The sequence below is a fragment of the Gymnoscopelus microlampas genome, assembly GCF_963454915.1.
Source record: "Gymnoscopelus microlampas genome assembly, chromosome: 7".
NCBI classification, from domain to species: domain Eukaryota; kingdom Metazoa; phylum Chordata; class Actinopteri; order Myctophiformes; family Myctophidae; genus Gymnoscopelus; species Gymnoscopelus microlampas.
The window spans coordinates 38,279,248-38,294,519 of record NC_139944.1 but is presented as its reverse complement, the minus strand read 5'-3'; the positions used below and the strand labels follow the sequence as shown (position 1 = coordinate 38,294,519).

Sequence of the window (15,272 nt, the reverse complement as noted above, 5' to 3'; positions counted from 1 at the left end):
ACTGATCGGTAAAGCGGTGCCAGAGATTAGATGCTCACAGACGGACAGACAAATAAACAGACAAACACACACGGACAGACAGGGAAAACATAATATCCGGCCTGGTGGAGATAAATATGGTTCAAGACGTGGTCTGGGTGTCTTTGGATAAAGGCGCAATAGAAATGCTCAAAACTTTTTCGCTTTCATTTATTTCAGGAGAGATTCATGTAACTGAACAAACACTTTGTAGAAGTGATTATTTACAGAATATAGAGCTATGTACCTGTTATGACCCCTGTCTAGGGTAGGGAGTGCAACTTAATAATGCAGGACCACAGCTTGTTTCAAAATGAATTTCTTTGATCAATTTCTTTAGCCTAGACTAAAAGTCTTGTTTATTTGTTCTTTGACATTGACATTATTTGTTCTTTGACATATTTTATATTAACACAGAAACATATCACTTAAACCCCCCTTCAAAAGTACTCTGTATAAAACTGACTTTGCAGCAACCTTGACAGTTTGTAGTTATTATTCACAAGTAAATGTGTGAATGTAATTTGGATGAAATTGGAGTAAAACCTGCTTGAAGAGGAGTTGATGATTTTGTTTTGCCAAAAAGTAGTTGGTGGTGTAAGAAAGAAGATTTTTTTTTTTAATTTATATTTGAATGTCACCTTATTCAGTGTTTGTACTATATTGGTTAGGTGAGATATCTGAATTCTAAATTCTTTAATCCTAGTTCCTGATTCTGTACGTGGAGAGATGCTGCATGCAACTGTGAAAGACTTGAACCCGTGGGTGGACTATGAATTCAGGGTCGTAGCAATCAACAACGTGGGCGTAGGAGAAGCCACCATGCCATCGACACAGATCCGAACCAAAGCAGCAGGTAACCCCTTCATTTCATTCTTTCACTTCTTACCAATCACAGTGAGGAGATGTGAGTTTACAGTCTAGTTTTTTTTTCTTTTCTTTTTTTGTCCCAATACTCTGTATGACAGCTGTTCACTATCTTTAAACCTACAGTTTTAACTGGTTTTCACACCAGTCCACTGGATAATGGGGATTTGTCATTGTTAACCAACTCAATGAAGACCCAATCTGGGAACCCATCGTCAAATAAAAATCACACCCTGTGTGAAGGTAGCGGCGCCTTTGATACATTATGTCATCGATATGTGTTTATAATGTGTTTATAGCCACATATCGCCATGTGTTACGTGAAGCTTGACCAATCACTTTGTTGACGGGTCTGACCAATCAGAACGTTGACGGGTCTGACCAATCAGAACGTTGACGGTGAACACGGACAAAGTCAGGTATAGAGCAGGAGCCGCTCTATACCTAAAGGTATAGAGCGGCTAGCGCCGCTAAAAAGGAAGAACAGCGCCCCCAGCGTTTTTCACTTTTGCATTTGACTCTGGGGGGGGTGATTAACTAGACCTATGCTGACTGGAAACCGGGGTTTTGGTCTGTCCTCAGCCCTCCACTTCCAGTGGTGCGCCTATGTTTTCATTCCCACTAACAATATTTCTCCACCGAACACTAACACCATTTCTCCCAAAGAACATGGATCGTTTTGGTTATAAGCCCACTTGTTTCTATGATGAAAGAGCAAGTTAAAATGTTACTAACTTTCCGTGGTTTTGTCGGCTCCGAGGACGCTATTGTTAAATGAGTTTCGGTTTGTTTCCAGTGGGAAGTGAGCGCACAGATGTAAATCCCGCCCACTACATTTGATTGGGTAAAGCGCGGCCTGCTTCCTGATCTGAAGGCACGCCCACTTGTAAGCTAACGCGCACACGTTCTCAACGGGGCTCCCGACAGATTTAGTAGCTCTGAATCTGTTCTTGAGAGATTAATGAAGACCAAATACATTTACCCTCACAGCCTGATTGACACGAACAATGTTAATGATTTAGCAAACACGGTAGACAAGACTAGAGCTAACTGTATCTGTTTGGATGACAGGTTCCTAAAACCATATTTTCACATGCTAGCAATCTTCCTTGTCACATGAAAGTCACGGCACAAGAGGCATTTTGAAGCATTTAAGCACTCATACGTACACTGTTTGCATCAGCACTGCAAATTCTGCCATTATGGATTAATGTCTGCATCGAGATGAAGCATGTAAAACACACTATGCACGCCGTAAAGCAATGACATGAAAGCGTCTCTTTTTGAACGGTTGAGGCGAGCGATTCCATCCTGCTGGTTCAATCAAGAACGGAGCAGGTCCCCTGTTGTGTCTCACACATGGAGACGACATACTGCGCCACTATCAGCAGCTGCATACATGGGTGGCCATGCCACTGTCAGATCATGTGTGTGATTCCTCTGCTAAGTGATTAACCTGGGAAACTAGTGTCATATGGAAATAAGATGCTGTCAATACCTGAGTTAACCTTGCGCAAAGCCTGTCTACTTAAAATGCTGTCACTTTTAGACAGTGTGGAGTTACAACCAAAATGACGAGAATTTTTCGGTTTTTCTATTCTTTGTTTATGTAGTTCCAGAAGTTGCACCCGTAAACGTGAGTGGCGGTGGAGGAAGTCGAGGAGAACTTGTCATCATATGGGAGGTGAGAGATCACAGGCATGAAATGGCCTTCATTGTGACAGACCGTGTTTCACATCTTTTTGACACGAATGGGATTTTGTGTCAGAATCATTTGCAGCAGTGTGGCATCAATTAAGCAGATTTTTTAATTAAAAGCAGAGCCGTAGTGATTTGCAAGATTGCTGATTCCCATGCGGTGTAAATCATAGAAGATACTGGAGCCAATTAATGCCAATTGCATATACATAAATCAAGAATTATGCGATGAAGGACATTTATAGTATATGTAGTTCATTTGAATATTTTATACAAACTTTGCTCAATACGAAACAGTGCCCAATTTACACCTTTTAATGCCTTGTTTTATAAGCTAAACTTTAGAATGTGAACATGTCAGCTGCATTTCCCATGTGGTAAAGAACGCACAGTAAAATCCGCTAGAGTTAACTCATTAAGACCTGAGGTTCCGATTCTACAAAATGTCTTTTTGTAGTTTTTTGAAAAAACATATGTTTCTATATCAGTGGTTCTCAAACCTTTTCATGTCAAGGACCCCCAAAATGATATGTATTTGGCCGCGGACCCCCATCTCAAAATATTTTGTTCCAGGGACCCCCCAGAAGCAAAGATTTGAGTTAAAAATGTTTGCTTTAAAAATATATAAATATATTAATTTGCACACATTTTCTCGATTTTTCAAAAATAGCAAATCTACAAGCTCGTAGCGCGGCACTCGGTGCCGCGCTATGAGCTTGTAGATCTGCTATTTTTGAATAGCCAAAGTGTAAAATGATGCTTTTTAGCTCAAATCAAAAAGTGACACAGATGCATTCCCAGTCTTAATGGGTTAATTTAACTCAGAGAGTGTAAAAAGTGACTCATAAGGTCCATATCTAGGTAATTTTTTTGTGGCCATATTTTACCATGTAACAGAGACGAGGAAAGGCCTATCATGTCTCTCACTTTCTCTAGCCAATTCCAGAGGAACAGCAAAATGGAGAGGACTTTGGATATGTTGTGGCTCTCCGCCCGCTTGGCGCCAGCACCTGGATCCAGACAGTGCTAGCGTCGGCCGACGCGTCCAGATACACTTACAGGAACGACAGCATCGCACCGCTGTCCCAGTTTCAAGTGAAAGTCGGAGTCTTCAACAGCATGGGCGAAGGACCTTTCAGCTCTGTGGTCATCGTCTATTCTGCAGAAGAAGGTATAGTCCCACTTACCTGCTACGTGATTCTAATAGGTGAATGTACACTTAAGGCGATATTTCACTTTCAAAAAAACTTTGGGTCATTTTATCGTCTACTCGAGCTCCCCAGACAGTTTATAAGTTGCTTGATTCAGTATTTAGATATTTGATATTCATTTTATAAGACACGCCCCCTTCCTATACAAACCTTGGTTTTGGTGACTCATCCTGCCCTCCTAATACGCGAGGGGCCCGTGTTTTTTCGATAACTTTTTTTCATTTATTTTTAATATTTTTTTGGGAAAATGAAAAAAAAATAAATGCAATAAAAAAATGTAATAAAATAAATGAAAAAAGTTATCGAAAAACACGGCCCCCTCACGTATTAGGAGGGCAGGATGAGTCACCAGAACCAAGGACGGGTGTTTTTGATGAATCTAACAACAAAAATGGAGTTCGAAGTTATAATGGGTTTGTATAGGAATGGTGCGTGTCTGATAAAATGAATATCAAATATCTAAATACTGAATCAAGCAACTTAAAAACGGTCTGGGGGGCTCACTAAAGCCTGAGTAGACAGTAGATAAAATGACCCAATGTTTTTTTGAAAGTGAAATATCCCTTTAATCTACAGTAAGTACACCTACTCTATTTTGTCCGTCTGTTTCATAATTCACTGTCTGCCCCCTGTGTGTGTGTGTGTGTGTGTGTGTGTGTGTGTGTGTGTGTGTGTGTGTGTGTGTGTGTGTGTGTGTGTGTGTGTGTGTGTGTGTGTGTGTGTGTGTGTGTGTGTGTGTGTGTGTGTGTGTGTGTGTGTGTGTGTGTGTGTGTGTGTGTGTGTGTGTGTGTGTGTGTTCAGAGCCACTGGAGGCTCCGTCAAGGATGTGGGTGCGTTCCGTGTCGGCCTCTGAGATCGAGGTGTACTGGGAGCCCATCCCTCCCGGCTCCAGCAGCGGGAGGATCATTGGATATGAGGTATGAATAAAAAAAACACCTTAATCAGACATTACTCTTAAAAATGATTGGCACTACAATAAGCTGTCACTCATTTAGAAGGTGACTGTCGACGGTGTTGTGTTTGTGAAGTGTTTCAACACTGACGAAAGGCTTGTGTTTGAGCTGCAACTGTTTTCACAGTTTAGCCCATTAAGACCGGGAAGGAATCTGTGTCTTTTTTTAGATTTATTTGCGCTATTCAAAAATAGCAGATATACAAGCTCATAGCGCGGCACCGAGTGCCGCACTATGAGCGTGTAGATCTGCTATTTTTGAAAAATCGTAAAAATGTGTGCAAATCTTTGAATATCTTTTTTTTCTGTAGCGCACATTTTCAACTCTGTTACAACTTCTGGGGGGGTTCCCTGGAAGAAAATATTTTGAGATGGGGTTCTGCGGCCAAAATTCATATCAAATTTGGGGGTCCTTGACATGAAAAAGTTTGAGGACCACTGATTATAGCAACAACAAAAAAATCTTCAAAAAAACTAGGATTTAGAAGACATTTGTAGAATCCCCAGAAGAAAAGATTTGAGTAAAAAATGTTCGCTTTGAAAATATGTATATATATTCAAAGATTTGCACAGATTTTCAAGATTTTTCAAAAATAGCAGATATACAAGCTCGTAGCGCGGCACTCGGATGCGTTCCCGGTCTTAATGGGTTAATCTGGGGAAACGAAGAGAGGTCTGTTCACAGTTGCTCCAGTTTCCTACAGAGCCCAGTGCACCACGTTGCCTGAGTGCTGTTCACAGAGACAGAGAGGTGTGAACATCATGCACCAAGTATTCTCCAGGATAAACAAGCTATGGATGTTGAAACTCCAAAGGGAGATAGATAACATTGGTCCTATAGTTGATAAATTGCGTTTGCTCAAAAGGCCCAGAGGGAAGGCCAGCGAGGAGATGATTTGAGGTTGATCCAAAGAGAAGCAGTGCCGCTGTGCTGGTTTTGATTTCGTCGACTAAAACTATGACGGAAAAATTTGTCGACTACCTTTTTTCAATCACGAAAACGAAACAAAAACGAAATAAAAACTAAGCTACGATGACTAAAACTAAGACTAAATGTATTTAAATTTCGTCAACAAATAAAAACTAGACTAAAATGTTGAGGGACGAGTGGAGAAGAGATCCAGTAGAACTAAAATACAAGTCATTTTATGTTTGGTTGCACTCGGGTGTTCTACAAGCTACAAGCTCACAACGCGTTGTGAGCTTGTAGATCGGCAATTTTCAGCATGCAACCATGTGTAAAATCTGCCATCACGACGCCATCAAGGCGCCGCCAAAATACATTTTAGTTGACTAAATCAACTGTAGATTTAGTCGACTATAATCTTTGATGTTTAGTCGTCTAAAACTAGACAAAAACTAAAACATTTCAGATGACTAAAATATGACTAAAACTAAATGGAATTTTATCTAAAGGACTATGACTAAAACTGAATCAAAATTTGCTGTCAAAATCAACACTGCGCTGTGCTCAGTGAAAAAGCAGCATTTGTGCGTTCAAATTTGAGATTGTGTAAATTAAGAAGGACAGGATCTGTGGTACATTTAGGAAATGTTGTGGTTAGCTAGAATCAATGATTAAATGTCACTAATTGGTGTTATTTGTAGCACAGAATGAAGGTTTCAGGTTTGAAGTATAACATTTCAGGAAGTAATATGTGTTAACGAGGAAGCCATTGTTATAAGAGAAAAGAAAGCCTTCATAGACATAACATGATGGATTTTCTACCTCAAACGGTTGAAATAATGGTTGCAAAATATTAACTTTGATCATTATAATAAATAGTATGTCAGTGGCAGGATAGTGAAAGTAGAGCTCCCTTTGTGGTTTCACTTGGCATCAAATACTTAGAAAATTTGCTTTGCATATTAGTTATGGAGGAATTTCATGAAATAAATGTCCTATGTCTCTGTAATGCAGAAGCAAGATTTATTCAGCAAATGAGTCTCTCTCTCTCTCTCTCTCTCTCTCTCTCTCTCTCTCTCTCTCTCTCTCTCTCTCTCTCTCTCTCTCTCTTTCTCTCTCTATATATATATATATCCCCCCCAAAACCAAACATGTCACTGTGTTTCAGAACCACGGACAGCACCTTCACTTTATCCAGACAAAGGCAGACTGTCTGTATAGGCCTATATCTTCCATCAGATAAAATGATATGTGTAACTTAATACAAATATAACATATGCACACACTTTCAACATAATAATTGACAAGGGAAAACACAGGCAGACATTTTTTCAACAATCGTTATAACACCATACGCACACCAACGATCAACAGTAGTACTTAAAACCCATTGAGGCCTGAGGTTCCGATTCTGCAAAATGTCTTCTAAATCCTAAACGGTTTTCTGAAAAACGTATGTTTCTATATCAGTGGTTTTCAAACTTTTTCATGTGGACCCCCAAAATGATATGTATTTGGCCGCGACTCCCATCTCAAAATATTTTGTTCCAAGGACCCCCGGAAGCAAAGATTTGAGTTAATGTTCTCTTTAAAACAATATATATATTCAAAGATTTTGCACACATTTTCTCGATTTAAAAGAAATAGCAAATCTACACGAGTGCCGCGCTACGAGCTTGTAGATCTGCTATTTTTGAATAGCCAAAGTGTAAAATAATGCTTTTAAGCTCAAATCAAAAAGTGACACAGATGCGTTCCAGGTCTTAATGGGTTCATTTTGTCTTTGGGATAATATGTGAATCCAAGTGTGGACCTGAACATGTTACAGTAGGCGGCCAGTGACTTTGACCAGTTTCACTTTCAAAACCTTTGCATCATGCATGTCACACAAACAGAATGCGGCACACAACACCTATGGTGGAAGTTAAACCGTGGATTTGTGGATATATATCAACAAAACGCATCGCATTCTTTTTGTGTGACATGCATGATGCAAAGGTTTTGAAAGTGAAACTGGTCAAAGTCACTGGCTGCCTACTGTACATCAGCATTGTACATTAACATTCAGCTGCTGAGAGGTTAATTAATTAAAACATAGCTACTCATATCACTTAGAAACTTTTCCCCCCCCTTTTTTTTCGAGCAAAGACGTCTGCAATAACATCACTGAATTCCAGTTCCGTTATAAGTCTCTATCTAAAGACTTGCTATTCAGATGACTGTCTGTTTTGTCTCATGCGGTCGATCTCATTTTGTTTTTGATCAATGAGAGTTTAGCGAACGCTCCCCAGATGCGTTGGTCACCGGCAAAGTTAGACAGATTTGTAAGGCAATGCGTGTGATGTTCCTTTTCCTTATGAGCCGGAATTGTTCCCTTGCCAGATTGTTTACGCTCCTTTATAATAAATTATTTGAAAAGGGTCCATTCCCTTGGCAACGGCATTTTGAGTCTTTTGAGTACTTAATTTGTAGGCTGATTGCTGAAGAATGAATTTCACATTCTGGGAGGGATTGGATATTGTTAAGAAAATCACTGGTCAGTATCCTGATATGCTTGATATCCGCTGCAATACGACATTCGACAATTATAGTGAACACATTCACAGAAAACCATTCTTTTCCTGATATATTTTGTTGACTATCAGGCCCCAGAGGGACTGTTCATTAGCCTGCCTTGTGCCTATATAACGCTCTCTCTGTTTGTCATGTCCCCTGCTCCCACACATCCGCACGCATGCACGCACACATGCACGGCACGCGCACGCACACACAGGCACGAGATGGAAAAGTAGACCGTCACAGAAAATAAAATAAGAGCCTGATTGATTGACGCTTGTGGCCTGCCGAGCCCCCCTGGGCTGCAGCCCTTTGAGCCTGTGCTATAATCTGGGTTCTGCCTCAGCGTTCAATTAACTCTACACATGTAACCACATTTGTACACTCTCAGAGTTAAATGAACAAATCATTATTATCAAACCAGAACAGAAGAAATACAGCCTCTTGAAGCATTTTGATTGAATGCCTCAAATTCCAATTTACACTTGGCATTAGCATGTGTCCTGGGCTTTCAGATTGTGTCTGGATAAAGCTGGCCGTATTAAATTTCTCAGGCGTACAAATATCCAGGATGCATGGAATACAGATAGTAACCTGAGCACTCAAGCCACATTAGGAGGTGGTCAAAGATTTGGCCACATCGCTAAGTGCAATTTCCATCCACATGCATTTACGTCTCTCGCGCCCTGATTGCGTCTAGATAGTAATTTTAATCAGATTACTTCTTGAAAGAACTCATCAGATGATTATTATTTACTATGAAAAATAAATATTGATATGCTAGGGCTCCCCCTTTCTAAATGTGTCACGTCCTCTTGTAACAGTTGGAAAATGCATAATTACTGTATATGCGGTCTTCACCTTAGACAACAGGGATAACAAGCAGCCAGCTCTTTGCAATTATAACAATTTGTTGAACCAGTCCATTATTTATAGCAGACGACACCTGGTGTTGCTTGTTCCCTAATCCTTCCATAAGTGCTTTGTGCACGTTTGTGAGCACTTCCTACTTAAACCCTCACACTGAATGTAAGTATTACTATCATTTATTTATTAATTCTTTATTGTTATGTTTACATAACTTTGAGTTGATTGGATTAGACATGGCCCACCTGTGTCCCTCCCTAGCCTTCTTTAGACCACCAACAGAGCTCTAACTTCATGAACCTTAGAGTCCCTATTCTGAAACAAACATTAGGCAAGAATAGCAGGCCTACAAGCACACTACACGTGTTGTGAGCTTGTACATCTACTATTTGCAGAGCAGACCTATTATAGACCCCTGGGGGACACAGGAACAGGTTTCTGTATATTGTGTCCTTCCCTTTGTGATGAAAATAGTTCTGATGTGGAGAAAAACACTGATATACCAATCTTGTTTAAGACATTGAAATGCACTGGACCACTTGATGCGCGCGCTTTTTAGTGAAAGCGATTGTGCATTCAGTTGTAGATGCCTCCCTAATGCCAATACCATTATAGTTAAACACTTTAAATCCTTAGCGTCCCTTTTCTGGGATGAACATTTGCGGAAATGAGCAGATATACAACATTCACTTAGTTGTTGCACTTACTGCAACAAAAAAAAGCAAGCATGGTGATTCACATTTTCATTTTTGCTACGTGACTGCGTGGTAGCCTGGAAGCCCAACGAATTTGGCACAGATAAAAAAGAAATAGCCCTGGGCAGATTGGTCTGGCTCTCCTCGGTTTGAATTACAATTCGCTCACCCCCAGAGTTGTGGGTGACCACCACTATTCAAAGTGGGATACTTTTTTTTTTTACTGTGATGTTTGAATCTGTTTGTAACTGGCCCTTGGAAATGAATCTTCCACAACAAAGTTCCAGACTAATATCTACGCAGTGATATTAGTCTGGCCATGCCTGGCTAACTGCGTGGGTATTCATGATGCATGTTCACTGGCAATAAAACCATTTCATAGCCGGACTCTTTGGGACAACAAGACACACCTTAAGCCATGTCTCCATATATTGGTCTAGACTAAGCTCACTATAGGCTACTAGGAGGGTTGTTTATGCTTTGAAAAAAAAATCAGTGACCAAAACAAGCTGTGAATCTGCAATAAGAAAAGTGGAGGCTGTGTGTACACCCGCTGAAACATGTACCTGCTATCATTGGCGGGGATGTCAAATTCGACTCTGTCACTCTAGAGGCACAGAATGGGATGTTACTTATCAAGTAGTATAACATCCTGTGAAAAAAAGCTTTTTGAAGTGTGTTTGAATGAGTGACTTTCCACTACTCACTCTAGAAACGTAACACAAACAAAAAGTTTCACAGCTGTTTTTTTGTTTGTTTGTTTGTTTGTTTGTTTGTTTTGGACCAGGTTCTCTGTTTGAAAGAGGGGACTCCAGAGAGTGAAGCCGAAAGAGTCCGGGTCAAGGATCCAGCGGCCCTGCTCTCTGGCCTGCAGGGAAGCACAGCGTATCTCATCTCAGTCAGGGCCCTGAACAGTGCTGGACTGGGACCCTCCACCCCTGTGTTCAACATCACCACCAAGAAACCACGTGAGTCAGTGTTGATTTTGACAAATTTAGATTTAGTTTTAGTCATAGTCTTTTGAATAAAATTCCATTTAGTTTTAGTCATAGTCCTTTGAATAAAATTCCATTTAGTTTTAGTCTAGTTCTAGTCGACTAAATATCCTAACATTTTAGTCGACTAAATCTACAGTTGATTTAGTCGACTAAAATGTATTTTGGTGGTGCCTTGATGGCGTTTTAATGGCTGATTTTACACTTGGTTGCATTCTGAAAATAGCCGATCTACAAGCTCACAACGCGTCGCAGTGCGACGCGTTGTGAGCTTGCAGATCTGCTATTTTCAGAGCGCAACACCAAACATAAAATTACTTGTTTACTGGATCTCTTCTCCACTCGTCCCTCACTAACATTTTAGTCTAGTTTTTATTTGTTGACGAAATTGGCAATATATTTAGTCTTAGTTTTAGTCATCGTCACTATGACGAAAAATGTTCGTCGACTACCTTTTTTCACTGACGAAAACTAAACAAAAGCAAAATAAAAACTAAGCTATTAGTTTTTATTCCCACCAACCATTATTTGAGAAAGATGGAGAGACAACCGCATACATTAATCCTGCTCCAGGATTTTGACATGAACTAAAAAACATGAAATCCACCTTACAAGTTTCCACAAAACAAACATGTCATAGTTGGGGTCTCCAAGAAGCATGATTGCCAAATTAGTCAGTAAACACTGTCTGGTGCCATTAAAGATTTTGGATAAACGTAATGTTTCCTGACTAATCCCTTTGCAACCCACATATCGCATTCCACAGCCTGGCTTTTTGATGTATTGAAAGAATGCTAGGAAATGAAACGCTAATGTTACTGGAGTACAGGGTGATTAAATCCGTACTGAAATACCTTAAATAAAATGAGATAATGATGGAATTAATTCTCTGTATTTGTGATTAACTTGTGCGACTGTATGATTACATATCTTGTATAGCTCCAAGTCAGCCCCCTGGGAACATTGAGTGGAACCTGACCAACTCCAAGATCTTTCTAAACTGGGAACACGTCAAGGCGATGGAAAATGAGTCTGAGGTGACAGGATACAAGGTGAGTGTTTGTCAGAGTAATGGCTGAGATCTGGAAACTGGGGAAACAAATACAGCCTCAGCAGCTGTCACCTCAATAAATGGCTCTCTCATTGCAGTGGAAAGATAGTCTTCAGCACTCCAGTGTCACATTATGGATTGGCCCTGTCTGGCCTTTCAAAATTAAAAGATCTGTTCCAGGTGATAAACTGAACAGCGTCGTTATGCCACAGAGGGAATTCAGCTTCATCCAACCAGCACAACAACAATGAATCTTATTATTCACTTTGCATACTTATGTAAAAGAGAGCAGCCGTGTCTTTGATAATGCGATTCACATATTGTTTTGTTTTTCACTTTTATTATGTTTGCACATTGCCCAGAGATACATAAACTTGCTCCTTTCTGTCGACACACGTTTGATAAAGAATCTTCCGGAAAGCCCTGTTGTAAGGGTTCTACATTGTGTGCTGAGCAGAACAGTTTAATAATTCAGCAAAGGTGCTTCAGTGAATTAAAAACATACATTTTATTTCCTCCATTCTACTTAATTTGCTGCAGTGCATTGGCTTCTTTTGACCTGCTCTGAAAGTGAACCCATGAATACATCTGGTATTTGCACTAAGCCGAAATACTGTATTATGAAAGGTTCTGTACACAAAGGTACACAAAGGTACGGTATATAGAGGATGGTATTGGATTGCACACACTGCTCTGCCATTCTAGGTATCTGCCGGGAGCTTGTTTTACTTTTCACTGTAAAATGTTACTGTGTTGGCTTCTTAATATTAGGATTTTAGAATGATGGCTCTGGGGGACCCTTGCTTCTTTCTCTGTTCCATCTCCAGGTTGAGTACCGTCAGAACTGGTATGGCAGAACTAACGTGCTGGAGACCAATAAGACCAGCGTGGAGCTCCAGATCCCCTCTGGAGAGGACTACCTCATCGAGATCAAAGCCCTCACGGACGGAGGCGATGGCAGCAGCAGCGGTCCCATTCGGATACCAAAGATGTCAAGTGAGAGACAGAGCATTTCTTAACAGTGGTTTTCAAAGTGAAAGGAGGGGGGAAAGATTGTGTTATTTAACCAATTGTCATTTTATTGTCAATTGCAGTGTTGATTTTGACAGCAAATTTTGATTTAGTTTTAGTCATAGTCTTTTAAATAAAATTCCATTTAATTTTAGTTATATTTTAGTCATCTGAAATGTTTTAGTTTTAGTCTAGTTTTAGTCGACTAAATATCATAAGATTTCAGTCGACTACATCTACAGTTGATTTAGTCGACTAAAATGTATTTTGCCGGTGCCTTGATGGCGTCGTAATGGCTCGATGCGTTGTGAGCATGTAGATCTGCTATTTTCAGAGCGCAACACCTGAGCGCAACCAAACATAAAATGACTTCTAGTTTTTATTTGTCGACGAAATTGTCAGTATATTTAGTCTTAGTTTTAGTCATCATAGCTTAGTTTTTATTTAGTTTTTATTCAGTTTTCGTCAGTGAAAAAAGGTAGTCGACGAAATCTGGTCAATTGTCAAAGACTTTCAAAAATGTAGATTAATAATACATTTCTAAGCAATGTATCAATGTGGCCCGCAGCCAGGGTCCTTGGCATGGAAAGGTTTGGGAACCACTGTCGTAACATGATACATTTACAAGCAACTTCACATCTGCATGCATACTAGATTATCATTTTGCTTATTCAATGCTAAAGCTCCATTGTGAGACCTGGACAGAGACAAAACAGTTTTTTTTTGCATGACAAGGTTCTAGTACAGTATGTGCCATAATATTAAGCTGATTTTCTTCTTTTACAGGTCTCAACTCAAAAGGACATGTACATTCAGATCCAAGCAAGATATGTTTTTTTATGTTTTCTATATGTTCAATGTTGATTTTATAGATTACAATGCCTTTATATTTAGCTCTGGCTATTAGAGCAATATATCCTTATATTTTGGGCTGTAACCACAAAATGTACTGTGGAACCATTTGCACCAGCCATATAACCCATAAAACAAAACAAAAACATCACCTTTGATTTCAGCACCAGTATGATGCTCAAGTGTTAATGACATGTTTTGAAAGGAATAAGAACGTTTATTAGCTTTAGTTCGAGCCCACTTACATTTGATTATTATGAATGCAGGAGTCACTGGAGTATTTTCTTGGTTGCTCATCACCATGTTTTTGCCTGATCTCAACTCTAAACTCACTGCTCACAACGGTATAGAAAAGAACCACCAACTGGTGGATGCTGCCAGAAATTCAATGATTTGGTTTCTGTTCTTATCATTGTATTCACATTTATTTTACACATAAAGAAGCGCTTGGTTAATGTCTTGCAACTTGAGAAACGAGTTTGCAGCTTTATGGACAAGGGTCCAAAAGGAAAACTGCTCTAGACTAGAGGGTTGACAAAGGTGCCTTATTGCCTTAAGCTTAAAGTATATATAGGCTACTTTTCTTTGTCACCCAGTCTGAAAAGCATTATTGATTGTAGATTTAATTTGCATAATTAAATGTCCTTAATTTAAAAATATAGTTTATTTACATTTTGATAGGAGTGTAACAAGGAGATCCTTTGCCACCACACAGCACGGATAGAGTAGGTGAAGGCAGGAAGTTCATTAGATACCAAGCGAGTGTAGGGGGGAGGAAAGAAGTCTAAGACTAATTAGATCCATCACTTACACCAGTCAATTAGGTATGTTGATTGTGTTATGCTACGACCATAGACATAATAATACATTATAGTACAGATAGGTCCACAGTGCCCTATACTTCCATGTTCACTGCCACCTACTCTACTGGGAACCTGATGACACGTACGTACTGCTATGGATACCATTCCATCCTATACGTCGGCATCAAACCAATGCGTCACCGAGGCCCTCGTTAATTGATAACTGTTTCCAATCTGGCCTCTTCACTGTTTGATACGGAAGTGCAGCGATGATGCTACTGTATGAATAATGTGCATTCTATATTTTTCTATTTCTATGGCTATACCTTAGCAGCTTTGGAACCTAAACATAGGTTTTGCGTTTCAATGAGCATAGGTTTGAAAAAAAGGTTCAAACGCAAGATCTTTCTCACACCTTTACATTTAAATCCACTCTTTAATGTGCTCTTTGATGTGAGCGTGAGACAGATATGAGAGTCACACAAGCAAAGCAAAATACATTTGGCAATGGCACATCAAAAACAGACAAATTAAAGAGGACAAAGGAGAAGCGCTTGTTATTGAGGTCTGGATCGATGGAACTACCCGCTGCAAAGGACTCTACACAAATCTGTCATCATGAAATGAGTGATGCTCTCAGCATCCTGTTTGAAGAGGTTCAATCAATTTCTTCATCCTTTAACCCTTTCAGACCGAGAACGCATCTGTGTCATTTTAAGATTTCTTTGGGCTATTCAAAAATAGCAGATCTACAAGCTCATAGCGTGGCACCGAGTGCCGCACTACAAG

General features: G+C 39.8%; 1 protein-coding gene across 1 annotated transcript in view; it reads left to right on the top strand.

The window, feature by feature from the left end:
* Positions 1 to 13,700, top strand: part of cntn6 (contactin 6) — a gene marked incomplete at both ends in the record, with an annotated part of 72,790 nt that extends 59,090 nt beyond the window's left edge. Inside the window, 8 exons of the mRNA XM_084062998.1 lie at positions 725 to 874; positions 2,499 to 2,569; positions 3,520 to 3,754; positions 4,596 to 4,711; positions 10,559 to 10,739; positions 11,706 to 11,818; positions 12,645 to 12,813; positions 13,615 to 13,700. Coding sequence (XP_083919124.1) covers positions 725 to 874; positions 2,499 to 2,569; positions 3,520 to 3,754; positions 4,596 to 4,711; positions 10,559 to 10,739; positions 11,706 to 11,818; positions 12,645 to 12,813; positions 13,615 to 13,700 — 1,121 coding nt within the window. The remainder of the gene's footprint in view (positions 1 to 724; positions 875 to 2,498; positions 2,570 to 3,519; positions 3,755 to 4,595; positions 4,712 to 10,558; positions 10,740 to 11,705; positions 11,819 to 12,644; positions 12,814 to 13,614) is intronic.
* Between the last annotated feature and the right edge of the window lie 1,572 nt (positions 13,701 to 15,272).